At 31.1% G+C, this 25,028-nt stretch overlaps 1 protein-coding gene across 6 annotated transcripts in view; it reads left to right on the forward strand.

Annotated features, from left to right (window-relative positions):
* The window catches only part of LOC145283787 (uncharacterized), a 548,751-nt gene that overhangs the window by 293,466 nt on the left and 230,257 nt on the right, over positions 1-25,028 (forward strand). For all 6 annotated transcript variants that reach the window (XM_080132858.1, XM_080132859.1, XM_080132856.1 and 3 more), the window contains 3 exons: positions 12,677-13,073; positions 20,269-20,342; positions 21,955-22,107. In XM_080132858.1, the coding sequence (XP_079988984.1) occupies positions 12,677-13,073; positions 20,269-20,342; positions 21,955-22,107 (624 nt within the window). The remainder of the gene's footprint in view (positions 1-12,676; positions 13,074-20,268; positions 20,343-21,954; positions 22,108-25,028) is intronic.

The raw sequence follows: 25,028 nt of genomic DNA on the forward strand, positions 1-25,028 counted from the left end.
GTTAAAATAAAATAAATCAGATGTTAAAATGAAATAAATCAGATGTTAAAATAAAATAAATCAGATGTTAAAATGAAATAAATCAGATGTTAAAATGAGATAAATAAGAAGTTTAAATAAAATAAATCAGATGTTAAAATAAAATAAATCAGATGTTAAAATAAAATAAATCAGATGTTAAAATAAAATAAATCAGATGTTAAAATAAGATAAATCAGATGTTAAAATAAGATAAATCAGATGTTAAAATGAAATAAATCAGATGTTAAAATGAGATAAATAAGATGTTAAAATAAAATAAATCAGATGTTAAAATAAAATAAATCAGATGTTAAAATAAAATAAATCAGATGTTAAAATAAGATAAATCAGATGTTAAAATGAAATACATCAGATGTTAAAATAAAATAAATCAGATGTTAAAATGAAATAAATCAGATGTTAAAATAAAATAAATAAGATGTTAAAATAAAATAAATCTAATGTTAAAATGAAATAAATCAGATGTTAAAATGGGATAAATCAGATTTTAAAATGAAATAAATCAGATGTTAAAATTACATGAATCAGATTTTAAAATGAGATAAATCAGATGTTCAAATGAGATAAATCAGATGTTAAAATGAGAAAAATCAGATGTTAAAATGAAATAAATCAGATGTTAAAATGAAATAAATCAGATGTTAAAATGAAATAAATCAGATGTCAAGATCAAATAAATCAGATGTTAAAATGAAATAAATCAGATGTCAAAATGGAATAAATCAGATGTTAAAATGAAATAAATCAGATGTTAAAATGAGATAAATCAGATTTTAAAATGGGATAAATCAGATGTTAAAATGAAATAAATCAGATGTTAAAATGAAATAAATCAGATGTTAAAATGAGATAAATCAGATGTTAAAATGAGATCAATCAGATGTTTAAATGAGATAAATCAGATGTTAAAATGAGATGAATCATATGTTAAAATGAGGTAAATCAGATGTTAAAATGAGATAAATCAGATGTTAAAATGAGATAAATCAGATGTTAAAATGAAATAAATCAGATGTTAAAATAAAATAAATCAGATGTTAAAATGGGATAAATCAGATTTAAAAATGAAATAAATCAGATGTTAAAATGAAATAAATCAGATGTTAAAATGAAATAAATCAGATGTTAAAATGAGATAAATCAGATGTTAAAATGAGATAAATCAGATTTTAAAATGAAATAAATCAGATGTTAAAATGAAATAAATCAGATGTTAACATGAGATAAATCAGATGTTAAAATGAGATAAATCAGATGTTAAAATGAAATAAATCAGATGTTAAAATGAAATAAATCAGATGTTAAAATGAAATAAATCAGATGGTAAAATTGAATGAAATAAATCAGATGTTAAAATGGAATAAATCAGATGTTAAAATGAAATAAATCAGATGTTAAAATGAAATAAATCAGATGTCAAAATGAAATAAATCAGATGTTAAAATGAAATAAATCAGATGTTAAAATGAAATAAATCAGATGTTAAAATGAAATAAATCAGATGTTAAAATGAAATAAATCAGATGTTAAAATGAAATAAATCAGATGTTAAAATGAGATGAATCATATGTTAAAATGAGATGAATCATATGTTAAAATGAGATAAATCAGATGTTAAAATGAAATAAATAAGATGTTAAAATGAAATAAATCAGATGTTAAAATGAAATAAATCAGATGTTAAAATGAAATAAATCAGATGTTAAAATGAAATAAATCAGATGTTAAAATGAGATGAATCATATGTTAAAATGAGATGAATCATATGTTAAAATGAAATAAATCAGATGTTAAAATGAAATAAATCAGATGGTAAAATAAAATAAATCAGATGTTAAAATGGGATAAATCAGATTTTAAAATGAAATAAATCAGATGTTAAAATGAAATAAATCAGATGTCAAAATGGAATAAATCAGATGTTAAAATGAAATAACTCAGATGTTAAAATGAAATAAATCAGATGTTAAAATGAGATGAATCATATGTTAAAATGAGATGAATCATATGTTAAAATGAGATAAATCAGATGTTAAAATGAAATAAATCAGATGGTAAAATAAAATAAATCAGATGTTAAAATGGGATAAATCAGATTTTAAAATGAAATAAATCAGATGTTAAAATGAAATGAATCAGATGTTAAAATGAGATAAATCAGATGTTAAAATGAGATAAATCAGATGTTAAAATGAGATAAATCAGATGTTAAAATGAGATAAATCAGATGTTAAAATGAGATAAATCAGATTTTAAAATGAAATAAATCAGATGTTTAAATGAAATAAATCAGATGTTTAAATGAAATAAATCAGATGTTTAAATGAAATAAATCAGATGTTAAAATGAAATAAATCAGATGTTAAAATGAGATAAATCAGATATTACAATGAGATAAATCAGATGTTAAAATGAGATAAATCAGATTTTAAAATGAAATAAATCAGATGTTAAAATGAAATAAATCAGATGTTAAAATGAAATCAATCAGATGGTAAAATGGAATAAATCAGATGTTAAAATGAAATAAATCAGATGTTAAAATGAAATAAATCAGATGGTAAAATGAAATAAATCAGATGTTAAAATGAAATAAATCAGATGTTAAAATGAAATAAATCAGATGTTAAAATGAAATAAATCAGATGTTAAAATGAAATAAATCAGATGTTAAAATGAAATAAATCAGATGTTAAAATGGAATAAATCAGATTGTAAAATGGAATAAATCAGATGTTAAAATGAAATAAATCAGATGTTAAAATGAAATAAATCAGATGTTAAAATGGAATAAATCAGATGTTAAAATGAGATAAATCAGATGTCAAAATGGGATAAATCAGATGTCAAAATGAAATAAATCAGATGTTAAAATGGAATAAATCAGATTTTAAAATGGGATAAATCAGATTTTAAAATGGGATAAATCAGATGTCAAAATGAAATAAATCAGATGTCAAAATGAAATAAATCAGATGTCAAAATGGAATAAATCGGATGTGAAAATGAAATAAATCAGATGTTAAAATGGAATAAATCAGATGTTAAAATGAAATAAATCAGATGTTAAAATGGAATAAATCAGATTTTAAAATTGGATAAATCAGATTTTAAAATGGGATAAATCAGATGTTAAAATAAAATAAATCAGATGTTAAAATGAAATAAATCAGATGTTAAAATGAAATAAATCAGATGTTAAAATGTAATAAATCAGAGTTTAAAATGAAATAAATCAGATGTTAAAATGAAATAAATCAGATGTTAAAATGAGATAAATTAGATGTTAAAATGAGATAAATCAGATGTTAAAATGAGATAAATCAGATGTTAAAATGAGATAAATCAGATGTTAAAATGAGATAAATCAGATGTTAAAATGAGATAAATCAGATGTTAAAATGAGATGAATGAGATGTTAAAATAAAATAAATCAGATGTTAAAATGGAATAAATCAGATGTTAAAATGAAATAAATCAGATGTTAAAATGGAATAAATCAGATTTTAAAATGGGATAAATCAGATTTTAAAATGGGATAAATCAGAGTTTAAAATGAAATACATCAGATGTTAAAATAAAATAAATCAGATGTTAAAATGAGATAAATCAGATGTTAAAATGAGATAAATCAGATGTTAAAATAAAATAAATCAGATGTTAAAATGAAATAAATCAGATGTTAAAACAATATAATATAAATGCGGGAGTGCCCCAGGGATCTATCCTTGGTCCTCTGCTGTTCCTGATATTCATAAATGACCTCCCCGACAAAACTGCCTCTGAGATGGGTATATATGCTGATGACACCACACTCTATAGCAGGCACGACAGGAAAACAAATGAACATATATCTAAAGTAATGGCAGAAACACTAGAGGATGACCTCAAATCAGTAGTGGAATGGGGACAAAAATGGATGGTAACGTTCAATGCCACCAAGACAAAACTGGTTTCATTCAATAATTACAAGAAACCTTCTCTACCACCTATAGCAATGGCCAACAACTCTTTAGCTGAGAGTACGTCTTTCAAGCTCCTTGGCCTAACGTTCACAGGAAACATGAGCTGGAGCAATTACATCGAGGGCATTGCCAGGGCCGCTGCGAGGAAGGTGGGCTCTCTCTACCGTGCTAGAAAACTTCTAACACCCGAAAGTATCATGTACCTCTATAAGGCCACTATTCGCCCATGTATGGAGTATTGCTGTCACATTTGGGCCGGTGCATCGGCTACTAGTCTCTCGCTCCTTGACAGGGTTCAAAAGAGAGTCGCAAATCTGATAGGCCCTAAACTGGCATCAAAACTTCAGCCTCTGTCCCATCGTCGAAACGTTGCATCCCTCTGCCTGTTCTACAAGTATTATAATGGTGAATGCTCTGAAGAACTGCAAGCACTTGTGCCCCCACGACGTGAACACCCTCGACAGACCCGACAAGCTACACAATCCCACCCCCACACTGTAGAGATCCCTAGATGTAAAAGATCCTTCTACTCCAGTAGTTTCTTCCCCAGAACTGCTAGACTTTGGAATTCCATTCCAGGTCACTGCTTCCCCAACTGTACTGACATGCATAAGTTCAAGTGCAACGTGAACCAACATCTCGCTGCCCTAATCCCTACATAGTACCCCAGTAGATGTTTCCCTTGATAGTAGCCCCCTACATTAAAGTGGCAATGTGCCTTGTTTGGGGTGAATATGTAATAAAAAAAAAAAAAAAAAAAAAAAAAAATCAGATGTTAAAATAAAATAAATCAGATGTTAAAATAGAATAAATCAGATGTTAAAATGAAATAAATCAGATCTTAAAATAAAATAAATCAGATGTTAAAATGAGATAAGTCAGATGTTAAAATAAAATAAATCAGATGTTAAAATGAGATAAATCAGATGTTAAAATGAAATAAATCAGATGTTAAAATGAAATAAATCAGATGTTAAAATGAAATAAATCAGATGTTAAAATGAGATAAATCAGATGTTAAAATGAGATAAATCAGATGTTAAAATGAAATAAATCAGATGTTAAAATGAAATAAATCAGATGTTAAAATGAAATAAATCAGATGTTAAAATGGAATGAAATAAATCAGATGTTAAAATGAAATAAATCAGATGTTAAAATGGAATAAATCAGATTTTAAAATGGGATAAATCAGATTTTAAAATGGGATAAATCAGATGTTAAAATGAAATAAATCAGATGTTAAAATGAGATAAATCAGATGTTAAAATCAAATAAATCAGATGTTAAAATGAGATAAATCAGATGTTAAAATAAAATAAATCAGATGTTAAAATGAGATAAATAAGATGTTAAAATGAAATAAATCAGATGTTAAAATAAAATAAATCAGATGTTAAAATAGAATAAATCAGATGTTAAAATGAAATAAATCAGATGTTAAAATAAAATAAATCAGATGTTAAAATGAGATAAATCAGATGTTAAAATGAAATAAATCAGATTTTAAAATGAGATAAATCAGATGTTAAAATAAAATAAATCAGATGTTAAAATAAAATAAATCAGATGTTTAAATGAGATAAATCAGATGTTAAAATAAATCAGATGTTAAAATGAGATAAATCAGATGTTAAAATGAGATAAATCAGATGGTTAAATGAGATAAATCAGATGTTAAAATGAAATAAATCAGATGTGAAAATAAAATAAATCGGATAGGAAAATAAAATAAATCAGATGTTAAAATGAGATAAATAAGATGTTAAAATGAAATAAATCAGATGTTAAAATAAAATAAATCAGATGTTAAAATGAGATAAATCAGATGTTAAAATGAGATAAATCAGATGTTAAAATGAGATGAATGAGATGTTAAAATAAAATAAATCAGATGTTAAAATGGAATAAATCAGATGTTAAAATGAAATAAATCAGATGTTAAAATGGAATAAATCAGATTTTAAAATGGGATAAATCAGATTTTAAAATGGGATAAATCAGAGTTTAAAATGAAATACATCAGATGTTAAAATAAAATAAATCAGATGTTAAAATGAGATAAATCAGATGTTAAAATAAAATAAATCAGATGTTAAAATGAGATAAATAAGATGTTAAAATGAAATAAATCAGATGTTAAAATAAAATAAATCAGATGTTAAAATAGAATAAATCAGATGTTAAAATGAAATAAATCAGATGTTAAAATAAAATAAATCAGATGTTAAAATGAGATAAGTCAGATGTTAAAATAAAATAAATCAGATGTTAAAATGAGATAAATCAGATGTTAAAATGAAATAAATCAGATGTTAAAATGAAATAAATCAGATGTTAAAATAAAATAAATCAGATGTTAAAATGAAATAAATCAGATGTTAAAATGAGATAAATCAGATGTTAAAATGAGATAAATCAGATGTTAAAATGAGATAAATCAGATGTTAAAATGAAATAAATCAGATGTTAAAATGAAATAAATCAGATGTTAAAATGAAATAAATCAGATGTTAAAATGGAATGAAATAAATCAGATGTTAAAATGGAATAAATCAGATTTTAAAATGGGATAAATCAGATTTTAAAATGGGATAAATCAGATGTTAAAATTAAATAAATCAGATGTTAAAATGAGATAAATCAGATGTTAAAATCAAATAAATCAGATGTTAAAATGAGATAAATCAGATGTTAAAATAAAATAAATCAGATGTTAAAATGAGATAAATAAGATGTTAAAATGAAATAAATCAGATGTTAAAATAAAATAAATCAGATGTTAAAATAGAATAAATCAGATGTTAAAATGAAATAAATCAGATGTTAAAATAAAATAAATCAGATGTTAAAATGAGATAAATCAGATGTTAAAATGAAATAAATCAGATTTTAAAATGAGATAAATCAGATGTTAAAATAAAATAAATCAGATGTTAAAATAAAATAAATCAGATGTTTAAATGAGATAAATCAGATGTTAAAATAAATCAGATGTTAAAATGAGATAAATCAGATGTTAAAATGAGATAAATCAGATGGTTAAATGAGATAAATCAGATGTTAAAATGAAATAAATAAGATGTGAAAATAAAATAAATCGGATAGGAAAATAAAATTAATCAGATGTTAAAATGAGATAAATAAGATGTTAAAATGAAATAAATCAGATGTTAAAATAAAATAAATCAGATGTTAAAATAGAATAAATCAGATGTTAAAATGAAATAAATCAGATGTTAAAATAAAATAAATCAGATGTTAAAATGAGATAAGTCAGATGTTAAAATAAAATAAATCAGATGTTAAAATGAGATAAATCAGATGTTAAAATGAAATAAATCAGATTTTAAAATGAGATAAATCAGATGTTAAAATGAAATACATCAGATGTTAAAATAAAATAAATCAGATGTTAAAATGAAATAAATCAGATGTTAAAATGAAATAAATCAGATGTTAAAATGAAATAAATCAGATGTTAAAATAAAATAAATCAGATGTTAAAATTAGATAAATCAGATGTTAAAATGAAATAAAACAGATGTTAAAATAAATCAGATGTTAAAATAAAATAAATCAGATGTTAAAATAAAATAAATCAGATGTTAAAATGAGATAAATCAGATGTTAAAATGAAATAAATCAGATGTTAAAATGAAATAAATCAGATGTTAAAATGAGATGAATCAGATGTTAAAATGAGATAAATCAGATGTTAAAATGAAATAACTCAGATGTTTAAATGAGATAAATCAGATGATAAAATGAGATAAATCAGATGTTAAAATGAAATAAATCAGATGTTAAAATGAAATAAATCAGATGTTAAAATGAAATAAATCAGATGTTAAAATGAAATAAATCAGATGTTAAAATGAAATAAATCAGATGTTAAAATGATTTATCTAAATCAGTTGTTAAAATGAGATAAATCAGATTTTAAAATTAACTAAATCAGATTTTAAAATTAGATAAATCAGATTTTAAAATGAAACACATCAGATGTTAAAATTGGATAAATCAAATGTTAAAATGAAATAAATCAGATGTTAAAATGAAATAAATCAGATTTTAAAATGAAATAAATCAGATTTTAAAATGAAATAAATCAGATGTTAAAATGAAATAAATCAGATTTTAAAATGAAATAAATCAGATTTTAAAATGAAATAAATCAGATGTTAAAATGAAATAAATCAGATTTTAAAATGAAATAAATCAGATTTTAAAATGAAATAAATCAGATGTTAAAATGAAATAAATCAGATTTTAAAATGAAATAAATCAGATTTTAAAATGAAATAAATCAGATGTTAAAATGAAATAAATCAGATTTTAAAATGAAATAAATCAGATTTTAAAATGAAATAAATCAGATGTTAAAATGAAATAAATCAGATTTTAAAATGAAATAAATCAGATGTTAAAATGAAATAAATCAGATTTTAAAATAAAATAAATCAGATGTTAAAATGAAATAAATCAGATTTTAAAATGAAATAAATCAGATTTTAAAATGAAATAAATCAGATTTTAAAATTAAATAAATCAGATGTTAAAATGAAATACATCAGATGTTAAAATGAAATAAATCAGATTTTAAAATGAGATAAATCACATTTTAAAATGAAACACATCAGATGTTAAAATGGGATAAATCAAATGTTAAAATGAAATAAATCAGATTTTAAAATGAAATAAATCAGGTGTTAAAATGAAATAAATCAGATGTTAAAATGAAATAAATCAGATGTTAAAATGAAATAAATCAGATGTTAAAATGATTCATTTAAATCAGTTGTTAAAATGAGATAAATCAGATTTTAAAATGAAACAAATCAGATGTTAAAATGAGATAAATCAGATTTTAAAATGAAACAAATCAGATGTTAAAATGAAATAAATCAAATTTTAAAATGAGATAAATCATATGTTAAAATGAAATAAATCAGATTTTAAAATGAAACAAATTAGATGGTAAAATGAAATAAATCAAATTTTAAAATGAGATAAATCAGATGCCAAAATGAAATAAATCACATGTTTTTTTTGTTTTTTTTTTTACATAGGCGTCACCACAATATCAAGGCCGATCGGCCACTCAAGGATGAGGGTTAAAGAGTGTAGAGTAGTCAAAAGGACAATATAGTAATCGATAGTAATGGAAGTTCGGTAAATTTTTTAACTTAAGTTGAACGGCTCATCAGAAACTTGTTCACGTTGGACTTGAAGACAACCATATTATAGACAGCTGGAAAGCAGGAAAACGAAGACAATTCCACAGGCGTGCAGTTCTAAGAAAGAAGCTTTGATCATGGAATCTATGTTTAGGTTTAGGCACAGATAAAGAGTGGGGAAAATTATTGATAATGTTTTCAGCTAGTCTAGTGTTTCTTGTGAAAGTTTGGCGAGGGGGGACCATAGATTGAAGCTCAGTCGAACACTTTCCATGAAAATAACGATAAAGTGGAGACAAACTCGCAACATCTCTTCTGTGAGATAGAGGTTGCAGTGAAGAGAAAAGGACATCTCCCACCAGGCCACAAAGTCTATTTTGAACCCTATCAAGGCAGGACAAGTCCTTTCTAGCAGCTCCTGCCCATATGTGGCAACAGTATTCCATCCTTGGATATATCTGGCTCTTATATAGATAGAGAATTGCATCAGCAGTGAGATATCTACTGGATCGATAGAAGGATCCGACTATTTTTCCAGCGGCCTTGGCAACAGATTTGATGTACGTATTCCATTTAAGATCGGGAGTAAAAGTCCAGCCCAAGAAGCCTGTCAAAACTTGAGGCCTACCCAAGACGAGAGCCATTCATTTTAATTGATGCCAGATGGGGATCAGAACGTTGATGATTTAAAGATAGAAGCTTGGTTTTATATGCATTAAAAGTAACCAGCCACTCCTTTCCCCATTGTACAACGTGATCAAGATCAGAGGAGAGAGAATCGGAGAGAACTTGGTCGTTTACTGTCTTAGATGTGCTACCATAAATGGTAGTGTCGTCAGCAAAAATGTCTATGAATAATGTAAGGATGTGATTTGGAAGATCATTGATGTAGATCAGGAAAAGAGTTGGGCCCAGGATGGACCCCTGAGGGACTCAAGCATTTATACTGTGAGCTTCTGATTTTTGCCCATCAACTACTACTCTTATGAACCTATCAGAGAGAAATGATTTAATAATTGAGAAGACATTTCCAGCTATACCATAGCTGGAGATCTTGTGAAGTAAACCTTTATGCCATACCCTATCAAAGGCCTTTGATCTGTCAAGAGCAATTGTTGCCCTAGAAAGGTTGCCTCTGTCGAGAGATTGGCTAATCCTATGAGATATAATGTAAGCACATCTGTTGTAGATCTAGCAGAACGGAAACCATATTGTGTGTCACTAAGAAGATTATTTTTGCTGAGATGGTTGATTACTTCTCTATTTAACACAGATTCCAGCAACTTACTCATGACGCACAGGAGATTATTGGCCTGTACTGAGAGGGGGATGAACGATCACCTGAATTAATACTGAATACAGGGCATACTCATGAGATGTTAAAATGAAATAAATCAGATGCTAAAATGAAATAAACCATATGTTAAAATGAAATAAATCAGATTTTAAAATGAAATAAATCATATGTTTAAAGGAGATAAATCAGATTTTAAAATGAAATAAATCAGATGTTAAAATGAGATAAATCAGATTTTAAAATGAAATAAATCAGATGTTAAAATGAGATAAATCAGATGTTAAAATGAAATAAATCAGATGTTAAAATGAGATAAATCAGATGTTAAAATGAAACAAATCAGATGCTAAAATGAAACAAATCAGATGGTAAAATGAAATAAATCAGATGTTAAAATGAAATAAATCAGATGGTAAAATGAAATAAATCAGATGTTAAAATGAAATAAATCAGATGTTAAAATGAAATAAATCAGATGTTAAAATGAAATAAATCAGATTTTAAAATGAAATAAATCAGATTTTAAAATGAGATAAATCAGATGTTAAAATGAAACAAATCAGATGTTAAAATGAAATAAATCAGATGTTAAAATGAAATAAATCAGATGTTAAAATGAGATAAATCAGATGTTAAAATGAAATAAATCAGATGGTAAAATGAAATAAATCAGATGTTAAAATGAGATAAATCAGATGTTAAAATGAAATAAATCAGATGTTAAAATGAAATAAATCAGATGTTAAAATGAAATAAATCAGATGTTAAAATGAAATAAATCAGAGTTTAAAATGAAATAAATCAGAGTTTAAAATGAAATAAATCAGATGCTAAAATGAAATAAATCAGATGTTAAAATGAAAAATCAGATGCTAAAATGAAATAAATCAGATGGTAAAATGAAATAAATCAGATGGTAAAATGAAATAAATCAGATGGTAAAATGAAATAAATCAGATCGTAAAATGAAATAAATCAGATCGTAAAATGAAATAAATCAGATCGTAAAATGAAATAAATCAGATGGTAAAATGAAATAAATCAGATTTTAAAATGAAATAAATCAGATGGTAAAATGAAATAAATTAGATGGTAAAATGAAATAAATCAGATGGTAAAATGAAATAAATCAGATGGTAAAATGAAATAAATCAGATGGTAAAATGAAATAAATTAGATGGTAAAATGAAATAAATCAGATCGTAAAATGAAATAAATAAGATGGTAAAATGAAATAAATCAGATCGTAAAATGAAATAACTTAGATCGTAAAATGAAATAAATCAGATGGTAAAATGAAATAAATCAGATCGTAAAATGAAATAAATTAGATCGTAAAATGAAATAAATTAGATCATAAAATGAAATAAATCAGATGGTAAAATGAAATAAATCAGATCGTAAAATGAAATAAATTAGATCGTAAAATGGAATAAATCAGATGGTAAAATGAAATAAATCAGATGGTAAAATGAAATAAATTAGATGGTAAAATGAAATAAATTAGATGGTAAAATGAAATAAATCAGATTGTAAAATGAAATAAATCAGATGGTAAAATGAAATAAATCAGATGGTAAAATGAAATAAATCAGGTCCAGACAGTGATGTGGTAAAGCTGGATATTTATTTGAACTATGAACACAAGAAATTTCTCTTGAAGAAAAGTACTGATAAAAAAATAGTATAACACTTCCTCTCCTCGCGGCTTTCTTTCAATGCAGGGAAGATCATCAGTCTTTCCTTAAGTAGAATAAATAGAATAGGACGTTAACAAAGACAATTCTGGTTATTGCTAAGAGTGAGAAAGATCTAGATCTTCCAGAAAAAGAAATACAGGAATAAAAGAAGGAGAGCAAAGTGATCCCGGAAATAAAACAATCATTAGAAATACAATATCTACTGGTGGGATGAAACCTATATGCTTCAGCGGGATATAGTGATACTGGCTAATTAATCCATCAAATTAGCATAATAATAAGAAAGAGGCCATATAAAACTCTCACTAATAATAGCTAAGAAAGGAAACTAACTAGTGTTAATCTTTTACTTCACAATACTCTCCTTGTTCAGATCATTTTTGATTATGAATCATTTTTCAGAAACTCATGTACAAATAATTTATAATTATCCAATCTTGCTTACTTTTATTCCTGCGCAACCTAATAATACTGACATTTATATTTCAACAGACTCGGCTCACAGTCATGGTTCTCTAGGAAAGGAGACACAAACAAGCTCATCCAAGAAAAAGGGAAAGCAGTATTTTTGGCAATACAATGTCCAAGCTAAAGGCCCAAAAGGTCAAAAGATGCAATTACTCTCTCAAGATCAAGACCCCCATATTCTCAATACATTTGAGGATCCTGTGTTTGAGCTTGGTGCCACATCCAAACTAGGCTTGCGACACAGTGGCAAGGCTCGAAGAGGAGATGGCAATGATATTTGCCCTAACCCAAGAAAACTTCACCTGATTGGATTACAACTAAAGAAGTTGAACCATGACATCAATGAGTTTGTACCAACAAGTGAATTGCCAGTCAATTTAAGAAATAGGACAAGAAAAGAAAAAAACAAGTTAGCTTCAAGGTATTTATTATTCATACAGGGTTTTCAATCATATTTTTCAGTAGACACTTGTTACATAAGGCATTTCTTATTGTTTTTTGTTTTTTTTAATTAAATATGGAAAAATTACATTTATGAAAATAATAAAGTTGATATGCCGGTTCATCACTTTTCACAGATAAAATTTTTCTGTTGGATCAGCAATAATAAATCTCAAAAAGGATATTATTAGATAGTGGCTTGATAAAAATAAATGCTGTATACATCTTAATCATGACTTAATGTTTATCTCTTTCAATGTGTGTTTACTAATGTTTTATGTTTTATAAAGCTTAATACATGTAACATTATTTTCTTTATACTTAAGATTATAGACTAGATATATATATCATATTATGAATGTGCATCCATAACCCCAATATTGACATGCATATCTTTATGTTTAAGAATGTAAATATGTGACTTACATGTTGAATTAATATTCATAATTTTACTACTAATTTTACATGGGGTTACATTAGAAGAGACATATTGCCAGGTGGAGAGCTTTTAAAAAATGTCAAAATAAGTTAAATCATACTTCATTACTTGCAACAAGGGTTTGGTGGGGATAAATTTAGCATCTTCCAGGAAATGTACCACAGATGTAGAGAGGCATAAATTTTGTGTCAGTTTGGAGGCATATTATTGCTTTTTGTTCTGAACTGACTTTGAGAATTCACAATGTTTGAATGCAATAGTTGAGAAATTTGGAGAAGGAAAAGAGAAAAGGTTGAAGTAGGAGTACATCAGGGATCTATACTGAGTCTTTTCTTGCTTTTCATTTGTGTCTCAGAAGCATTATCCAATGACATTTCTGAAAGTTCAATCCTCAGTGTGGGTGACCGAAAAAATACATTTGCAAATTATTTAGGACCTCTATCCAGTCATGGCTGATGGAACAATAGCACGCTGCCGCTGTGAAGTAAATAAAGGGTTTCGCTTGAAATTTCATCCAAATTCCCAAGTTTGACAAGATATATATCTGAAAAAGGTTGGAGGTTACATTGACCAAAACGTTGTGAAAATCACTCAAGATGAGAACAGTAGTCCGATGAATAATAATCCAGTGAGTTTTGTAGTCTGGAAGAAATGCTTTATACTATAATGGTTTAGGGTTTGCCTGTGGAACAAGGGAAGATTTACATCTTAAGTTGGAAAAATAGTATGGAAAATAAAGACCAATTTACTGATCAATGATTGTAGTGTTGAATAGTCTTGGAAAGAGTTTTTGGAAAGTGAGTTGAGAGCAATTCAATTTGGTGTAGTACTTGTAATCATTGGCTACACAAGAACTACAATGAAATTACAGGTAGGTTGAAAGAGAATAACTAGTTTATGTACAAGAAATGTAAGACAATGGATATGGATGAGAACTCAGATATGGAGAAAATATATTTGAATGGCAAAACTATTGAAGTTGTTTTGTTGCTTTGGTGATATTATTTGAGTAGAAAGAGGAGTTGGTGCTAATGTGATTGCAAGAATGGATGGAGTAAGTTCATTGAACTTCTACCATAAGAATGACACAATGCATGAAGTTTTATAGTGAAAAAAACAGTGCAAAGAGGCAATCCCGCTCTCTCAGCCTGGGAAATCTTGATTCAATGCCATGGAGAACCATTATGATGGGAGACTGTCAGGCTACAGTGGATGGCCAGATCTTCTTTAGGCACCATATATTGCTCTGGGTGCTCCAACGACACTTCCTGCCACCACCTTCACAACCGTTGGATCTTCAGGTGAACTTCCGCTTGTTTAATCGAGAGTCAGACTTTGCATGTAGTAAGGTTGACTCAGCCCAATTCTAATTCATCAAGGGTTTGAGACATATCTCTTGTTTAGCAAGCTTGCCAAACTCAATACCCAGAATGTGGCTGTTATTGCATGTGACAGCTACGAGGAGCCACAGGTGAGAGCTAAGTGCCAGGTGAGGTCCAGTAGCAGATGAGCTGTCCTAAAAAATAACATGGTGAGTCCCCCTATGAAAGGTACTAACTACTTCCTGAACACCCCACTAAAAATCATAGGATGTAAATCTTATTATACAAGGGGTGTTCCTATTATTTTTTATTTCGCCTGAATGGAGATTCCAAATTGCAGTGATATGATGACTGAACTTTTGCATTCAAGTTTCAACTCTTTGCTGCAAATATTGACAGTGTGAGACTCTAAGAAAGCAACCTTTGTCATGAACGTGCATCAGAATCAGAGATGCATCCTTGAATTTCTGGCAGAAGTGCATTGAGAATGGTGGTGACTATGTGGAAAAATAAAGACAGCTTGTAACTTTAGTAATTGTCTGTATTTTTGAGATGAGGTGTTTTCATTTATTGAGATTGTCAGACTGACTTCCTCATCTTGGTTGTTAGTCACAACGTTTCGGACGTTTTGCCCTCTGGCCTTCATCAGGTGTTTTGTATCGAACTGGGGAACCGTTTGTTAGGAGTCTCGAACCAAGCCCTTTATTATTATTACGGGAGTACCGTGTTCGGACTCCAGCTAGGCTCTGGGACATAGTTGCTGATTCTCTGTTTTGAATGTTAATTTTCACTGCTTTCGTTCAGGATTGAACTCAGCAACTTTGGGTAACTGTAAACTTTGATACAACGTCTACGACCACTCGGCCATATGTCACTAGGACAATTCTTAGTTGGTTTTTGTTAATGTTAAACCTATGTTGTTATTCAAGGTTTTCTCTCTCTATTAGAGGTGTCCAAATTGTATTCAGCTCTACGCTTGGTTTGCTCAGTAGGTTGCTATGTCCGAGCATGTGAGCTGTTTCTTTAAGTTTTCTTACTTTCCAGTGGGTCTCTGTTGATTATTTTTACTTCATCCCATAGGGGGCGATGGTCACCTCTCTCCATCCACACATGGTTGGCTATACCCGATTTTTCCGTCTCGCCTTTAGTTACTGCTTTTCAGTGTTCTTCCATCCTCACTTTAAGGGGGCAGCATGTTTCACTATTGTAAACCTTTCTGCAACTGCATGGGATGGAGTATATGCAGTTTTTGGTCACGTTCTCCTCCATGTGGGGCTTCACATGGTGAACACCAGGGCGGTATTCAAGGTGTCGTCTGAGTGTTGACTCGCTCTTGAATACCGCCCTGGTGTTGTAGGGGGCACATATTCTCTGAATCTTTTCGGAGATGCCTCGTATGTATGGTAGGCAGACCATTGGAGGTTTTTGGGTTTCATTCTCTTCTCTTATACTATTAACACGTCTGGTGGATAGTATGCTATCGGGATAGTTGTTACAACGGAGGGTATTCTTCAACCTGACCATTTCTTGATGGTATGTAATGGTGTCGCTACTTATTGTCTCTGCTCGATGTTGTAGGCAGCGTGCGATTCCATGTTTGATACTGTATGGGTGATGGGAGTTGAAGTTAAGGTATTGTCTGGTGAAGATAGGCTTGCGATATACGGATATCTTAAACCCATGCTCTGTGCGTGATATGAGTATATCAAGGAAGGCTAGTTGGTTATCTTTTTCTTTCTCCATTGTGAACTGTATCAATAGTCTTATTGAGTTCACATGGTCTAGGAGAGCCTGGATCTCTTCCCGATTGGGCCAGAGTATGAAGGTGTCATCAACGTATCTTAGCCACATGGTTGGCTTTAAGGGAGCTGAACCTAAGGCCATGTCTTCGAAGTATTCCATGTATATGTCCGTGGTGATGATAGCGAGCCCATAGCTAGTCCCTCCTCTTGTCGATATAGGTCAGTACCCATTCTGAAGTAGGTTGTTTCTATGCAGTTTGGCAATGGTACACATGTGCGCTCTTCTATGGAGAGGTCCGCAGCTAGTTTGTCTTGAATTACTGCTAGTGCCTCACTAGTTGGGACTTTAGTGAACAGGCTAACCATATCTAGGCTTACCACTTGGCTTGTACTGATGGGTGCTCCCTTGATCAGTTCCCTTGATCAGTTCCGTGATATGGTACGGACCTGACATTAGGATTGAATGGCGATGCCTGGAAAAGCGTCATGTGAAACTAGCAAGACTCGCTAACCATCTAACCTTCCTGTACAGATGTAGAGACTTAAAACTCATACCAGCAGGGTTGACATTACAAACAACAGTGGATTCCAGGAAGGCATGTAGAGTCGCGGAAAGGGCAGGGCATGCCCTCGTTCGAGAAAGGATCCAACACACCCGCTGGAATAAACAAAAACTAAGGAACGAAATCTCCGACACCTTAACATCGTTCCTTGTCAAAGTGACTCAAGAGGAAGACAGGGTGAGAATCCAACCAGTTCTGGATAAATTGTACAGACAAGAATATGAGAAGGTCAAAGAACGCCAAATCAAGAAACTCACAATGCTCAAAGACCAGAGGAATGTAACATCAAAACACCGCTCACCTGTGAAAGCGGTCATCAACCTCAGCAGCTGCCAACTGAGTCACTCAGAGGAAGCAGTACTAAATAAAGGTCTCAACTTCGCAACAACAACCAAACGCGTTCCATTCTTAGATATCATAACACACATGGAAGATATAGCCTTGAGAATCCCATCAACCCAAGGTGATGAAATAAGATGGAAAGTGAGACAAGTACTCGAGAAAGCCAAACCTCCTAAATCAAACATCTCTCGGGAAGATAGGCTGGTTATAAGAACCCTACAGAGTGACAGCAGTATAATAACTCTGCCAGCAGACAAAGGCAATGCTACTGTGGTGATGGACATGTCGGAGTACTCTGAAAAATGGCAGGCCTAATCGCAGACGGTAGCTACAGTAAAATAAAGAAGGACCCAACTTTGAAAACCGAAAGAAAACTGTTACAAATCCTTACCAAAAACAAGGAACACATCGCTCCGATGAGATATAGACAGCTGGTCCAGCATTACGGTAAGCTACCACATATGTACGGTCTCCCCAAGATATACAAAGACGATATTCCACTCAGACCCATAGTGAGCTGCTGCCGAGGCTCAGCATGCCACCCACTGAGCAGGTACCTTGTGGATATAATAAATCCATTAGCAGGCAAGTCAGCAACACATGTAAAGAATTCTGCCCACTTCACGGAACTGATCAAGGGAGCACCCATCAGTACAAACCAAATGGTAAGCCTAGATGTGGTTAGCCTGTTCACTAAAGTCCCAACTAGTGAGGCACTAGCAGTAATTCAAGACAAACTAGCTGCGGACCTCTCCATAGAAGAGCGCACATGTGTACCATTGCCAAACTTAATGGAAATGCTGACATTCTGCATAGAAACAACCTACTTCAGAATGGGTACTGACCTATATCAACAAGAGGAGGGGCTAGCTATGGGCTCGCCATTATCATCAGTGATGGTGAACATATACATGGAATACTTCGAAGACATGGCCTTAGGTTCAGCTCCCTTAAAGCCAACCATATGGCTAAGATACGTTGATGACACCTTCATACTCTGGCCCAATCAGGAAGACATCCAGGCTCTCCTAGACCATGTGAACTTAATAAGACCATTTCACAATGGAGAAAGAAAAATATAACCAACTGGCCTTCCTTGATATACTCATATCACGCACAGAGCATGGGTTTAAAACATCCGTGTATCGCAAGCCTACCTTCACCAGACAATACCTTAACTTCAACTCCCGTCGCCCGTACAGTATCAAACATGGAATCACACGCTGCCTACAACATCGAGCAGAGACAATAAGTAGCGACACCATTACATACCACCAAGAAATGGTCAGGTTGAAGAATACCCTCCGTTGTAACAACTATCGCGATAGCATACTATCCACCAGGCGTGTTAATAGTATAAGAGAAGAGAATGAAACCCAAAAACCACCAACGGTCTGCCTACCATACATACGAGGCATCTCCGAAAAGATTCAGAGAATATGTGCCCCCTACAACACCAGGGCGGTATTCAAGAGCGAGTCAACACTCAGACGACATCTGGTATGAGTGAAGCCCCGCATGGAGGAGAACATGACCAAAAACTGCATATACTCCATCCCATGCAGTTGCAGAAAGGTTTACAATAGTGAAACATGCTGCCCCCTTGAAGTAAGGGTGGAAGAACACTGAAAAGCAGTAACTAAAGGCGAGACAGAAAAATCGGGTATAGCCAACCATGTGTGGATGGAGAGGGGTGACCATCGCCCCCTTTGGGATGAAGTAAAAATAATCAACAGAGACCCACTGGAAAGTAAGAAAACTTAAAGAAACAGCTCACATGCTCGGACATAGCAACCTACTGAGCAAACCAAGCGTAGAACTGAATACAATTTGGACACCTCTGATAGAGAGAGAAAACCTTGAATAACAACATAGGTTTAACATTAACAAAAACCAACTAAGAATTGTCCTAGTGACATATGGCCGAGTGGTCGTAGACGTTGTATCAAAGTTTGTAGTTACTCAAAGGTGCTGAGTTCAATCCTGAACGAAAGCAGTGAAAATTAACATTCAAAACAGAGAATCAGCAACTATGTCCCAGAGCCTAGCTGGAGTCCGAACACGGTACCCTCGTAATAATAATAAAGGGCTTGGTTCGAGACTCCTAACAAACGGTTCCCCAGTTCGATACAAAACACCTGACGAAGGCTGGATGGCAAAACGTCCAAAACGTTGTGACTATAACAACCAAGATGAGGAAGTCAGTCCGACAATCTCAATAAAAGCTTGTAACTTATATAATTCTTTTAATATAATTATGCTGTATCATCTGACAACTTAATAATTACTAAGAATGAACTTTTCACATAAACTTTTCCTCTGAAGAATTTTTGAGGTATTGTTTTTATTTGTTTATATTGTATTTAATTTGGCTAATATTACCATTTTTAATAAGCACGCTCATCATCATCAGTCTTTCATTTAATGTGACATCATAACTTCTTACAAACTTATATTCCTTGTTAAAGACTACTAGGAATTAAATAGTAATATTTTTGTCAACAAAAATTATTCAATAATAGACTTAACAAAACTTAATCACAGCAACCTTGAACAGAACAATATTCATTTATTAAGTCTTATCCACAATTTATTTTAAGCATTATGTAAATCTAATTTGTTTCTAGTGTTTCTTAAAACTGTGTATTGTATCAATTTTATTTGATAAGAATTTGTTTCATTCTCATTTTAAGTTTTACATTTGTTTCATATGAGTATGATGCTTAAAGCTGTACAAGTGTATCTTTCTTTGTTTGATTTTTTTTAGAGCTTGTCGTTTGAAGAAAAAGGCCCAACATGAAGCTAACAAAGTGAAATTGTATGGACTAGAACAAGAGCATCGTGAGTCGTCGAAATAATTTTTATTACAACAATGAATAAATATTTCATGAACTATTTTAAAAAAGTTATTATTTGATAATTCTTTTTTGCATGAACACATGTGAATGAGAAGTATAATAAATTTGTATTATTTTGAATTCTTCAAACTATTGTTCGCATCTTGAGCGTTATTTGTACAAAATTTTGGTTGATGCCGACACTCTCCAGCTATTTCTTGTGCACAGATCCGTAGTGCAGTGGACAAACTACTTGGTGAAATTCAGTTATACAAAAGTTACATTGCTGGGGATTGAAGGTTCAATCCTCAGTGCTGGTGACCCAAAAATACAATTGAAAATTACTTAGGTCTTCTACCCAGTCATGGCTAATTGAACAAGAGCACGCTACCCCTGTGGATTAAATAGTGTTCTGTTCGAAATTCTATGCATATTCCTTAATTTGACAAGATACACCTGAAGAAGGTCGAAGGTTACATCGACTGAACCATTGTGCAAATACCAATCAAGATGATAAGAGTAGCCCGAAGAATCCAAATAATATGAATAATCAATCCTCATCTGAAAATTCAGAACCATAAGTTCAACAATTTCTATTCATTTACAATGTTGTTCATCTTTAAAAAAAATTATTTCTATTCATTTACAATGTTGTTCATCTTTAAAAAAAATTATTTCTATTCATTTACAATGTTGTTCATCTTTAAAAAAAATTATTTCTATTCATTTACAATGTTGTTCATCTTTAAAAAAAATTATTTCTATTCATTTACAATGTTGTTCATCTTTAAAAAAAAAAAATTATTTCTATTCATTTACAATGTTGTTCATCTTTAAAAAAAAAAATTATTTCTATTCATTTACAATGTTGTTCATCTTTAAAAAAAAAAAAGTTATTTCTATTCATTTACAATGTTGTTCATCTTTAAAAAAAAAAATTATTTCTATTCATTTACAATGTTGTTCATCTTTAAAAAAAAAAAATTATTTCTATTCATTTACAATGTTGTTCATCTTTAAAAAAATTATTTCTATTCATTTACAATGTTGTTCATCTTTAAAAAAAATTATTTCTATTCATTTACAATGTTGTTCATCTTTAAAAAAAATTATTTCTATTCATTTACAATGTTGCTAATCTTTAAAAAAAAAAATTATTTCTATTCATTTACAATGTTGTTCATCTTTAAAAAAAAAAAAATTGTTTTATATTTATTTGACGCTTGAATATAAAATATTTTCTGCTAAAAAGTATGTGTTGATAAATCAAAAGTTAAATTAAATATTATCGTTGCTTTGATTTGTCCTGAGTGAATCGTTCTGTCCTTGTTAAATTCTTTAGAAATTTACACCAAATTGAATATTTTAATTATAATTAAAATATTCAGATGATTTTAATCTTTAAATCACTTTTATTTTTTAATAGAAATAATTGAAATAATTTATTTGTAAAACATGGAATATAAAATGGTAACATTATAGTAACATTATAATAACATTATATTAACATTATAGTAGCATTATATTAACATTATAGTACAAGTAGATTGTATCTCTATTCTTAAAGATTTCTTTCACTTTCAGTCACTTCCATTTAAGTCATGTTGTATTTACAGGCCAATTGATGAATGTTATAGAAAATGTAAAATTGAGAATGTTGGCATCTGTTCAGTCTGGTAGTGGAATAAAGTCAGAAGATGGTCAAATTGGTCGCCAGATAAGAGAAGAACAGACCAAATATGTGGAAAAACTCATCAAGTTGCATCAGTGTAAGTAACAAGATTGTTTTTTTTTTCAAATTGATCTGTGATTATCATTAATATTTTTCTAATCTAACATGACAGCATATGTGTTATTTTCTGTGTCACACTTACATCTGGTTTGTTTAATTGTTATGTACTTCCATTTCTTGTAATAAATAATTTTACCAAGAATTCTTCATTAGTTTTGGTTTCAGTTTCAATTATAGCTGATGGCACTTGAGTCATTTAATTTTTTATAAATAATTTTACTAAGAATTCTTCATAATTTTGGTTTCAGTTTCGATTCTAATTGATGGCACTTAAATCGTCTATTTTTTTTATAAATAATTTTACCAAGAATTCCTCATAAGTTTTGGTTTCAGTTTCGATTATAGCTAATCGCACTCCAATAATCTATTTTTTAGAGATAATTTTATCAAGAATTCTTCATAAGTTTTAGTTTTGGTTTCAATTATAGCTGAAGGAAATAAAGTTATATATATATTCATAAGTTTGGGATTCCGTTTTGATTCAAGCTGATGAACCCAAGTCATATAAATATATTTTTTATTTTTGAAATCGCAACTTTATAATATATAAAATCTGATAGAATATTAACTCTATAATAATATATACGAAATCTGCTAGAATTAAAATATATTTAAGCATATTTTATGACCTGGCTATGCTGGGCATCCCTGCTAGCTTTGACTTTATACTTTTGCAGTTTTAACAAAATAGCTACAATAATATCAGAGCATCTCTGTTTACACTGAACATCTACAGAATGCCAACATCAATATATTACATATGAAAGAGTCCCCTGTGGAATTTCCACAGGTCCCGCTAGTAAATCATGAATTCTTTAAGTACATTTTTCAAATGACTTTAATTTTTTTATCCTTTTCATTTTTTGATTTATATATCTTATTTTGTGAACATCATAAAATCTTTTAAAACCGTTTTTATTACGTATGTAGAAAATTTCATTGGCATAGGGTGGGGGGCAAAACGTCCAAAAAATAAACAAAAAGTGTTAGTAAGGTACTCCCAACTCTTTCTAGATTGTAGACCACCCATTATTTTCAGGCTTGATGTGGCTTGAAAACAAGCAGGATGATCTTTAAATGAGGCTGAATTCTAAACGGAAAGAAAAAAATAAAAAATAGGTTGGGGGAGGGGGGAGTATATGATGTTACTTTAAGATGGGATCAATTAGTGGGTGTGGCCAGGGACCAAAAGAAAAGCTAGGGTGTGGGCATCTTGAAGGTTTCCTATTGGGAGAGGAGAGGTATTCACTGGACTAGCTAAGAACCTAAATTAGACAAAAGGCTTACCTCAAGGGTTCTGGGGTCCGATAGGATTTGGAAGCATGCGTGCCATGCTAAGGCAGGGAACATATACTCCAAGTTGGCACCTCTTTGTGCACAGAAGCTCACTACTCTGATCCATCTTCTGTCACAGGCTACAGGATATAATCTTTTCCTATCACATCTGATCTTGACCTTGAAGAATGCAATTAGGTCCTGATACACAAAAGATTAAACTCCATGGTTCTTATTCAGTCGTGATGTCCACACCACCATTCTCGCTACAGCTAGAATCTTGAGAAATGCCATTCGTCTCTCCCTGTCCAATGGCAGTCTGGCATTGTGGATGACGTAGGATGCAATGAAAATGCTTGGGATCGATACAACCTGTCACTTCATTGTCCAGTACCGCTGGAGTTTGTTACATTAAAAAAACGTGTGTTCTGGTGTTTCCTTTACTTGGGTCTCGCAACGGGGACACCTGAGCAACTCCACTAGTCTGGCACTGTGTTGTATAGTATTGAGGAGCAACACATTACAGGCCAATCGCTAGGTCAAGGAAAACTCAGAGTTGTTGAGATGACTCAATCTGGCACCCAGCTCCACTGGGAATGGATCTCCTCTTTCAACAACCCCAAACGCTCGACAGGCGGGTCATCAGCAGCCCCCCCCCCCACTAATTCCTTATACAGTTCTTTTCTTAAAAGCCATGAAAGGTTGCTGGACCTTAGGAGCTTCCTTAGCATGGCTCTGCACTCTGATGAATGCAGGTCGCCCCGCGGCCTACAACGAGCCTTAACTGAGTAGTCAAGGATGAGGTTGGAAAAGGCACCATCGACTGCGAAATTCCATGCAGACTTCCCTGTTATGGTTTGACTCGGGGAAAGCCAGCCTCTCGGTGTCTCGATGACACCTCAAGTCATGCAGTCCCAAGCCTCCCTCACATGGCCGTGAACTCAGTGTCACAAAGAAGCAAGGACAGAAGATGCTAGAAGGTTTCCATGTAATTTGCAGGCAGAGGAAGTATGGTCAGTCAGTTGAGGATGAGAGGAAAGGTACATGCCTCCACTTTACCTTTAAACCCACAAATCAACTGCGGCTTAAACCTTGACCATACCTCCGACCAATTCTTTTTGAGTTGGAGCCCCGGTCCGAACCAGGCCATCTGTCCAGTTGAAGTGAATCAGGATGGTAGTGGCGCATCTCCAAGCTCCCAACCACAAACTGACGCACTTGCTGCAGTTGATTTTGCCATCTGTGATCTTTTTGTACTTCATGAGCACCTCTGTCACCACCTTGATGTCTCGGAAGCATAACACAAACACGGTGACATCATCGGCAAATGCATGCATAGACCCTGGCTCTCAAGCCGCCAGGCAAAGCAGTCCTGCACAGAATTGGACAAGCTTCGTCATGCCTTACCTTGCAAAATAGTGGCTCCAACGCAAGGACGTAAAGCAGGGGCGACAGTGGACAGTCTTGACGCACTGATTGGATATAGTGAAAGATTTTGAGTGTTTTCTGTTGACTTCACATCTCCCTCCTTGGGTGCTCAACACAGAACCTGTCGATCAGATTGAATCTAGCCATCAGATCAGCCAGGCTGGTTTTGCACCTCTCCAATGCTTTAACTTCCCC

This window comes from Euprymna scolopes, chromosome 8, assembly GCF_053919585.1.
Source record: "Euprymna scolopes isolate OS-2025 chromosome 8, ASM5391958v1, whole genome shotgun sequence".
Classification (NCBI taxonomy): Eukaryota; Metazoa; Mollusca; class Cephalopoda; order Sepiida; family Sepiolidae; genus Euprymna; species Euprymna scolopes.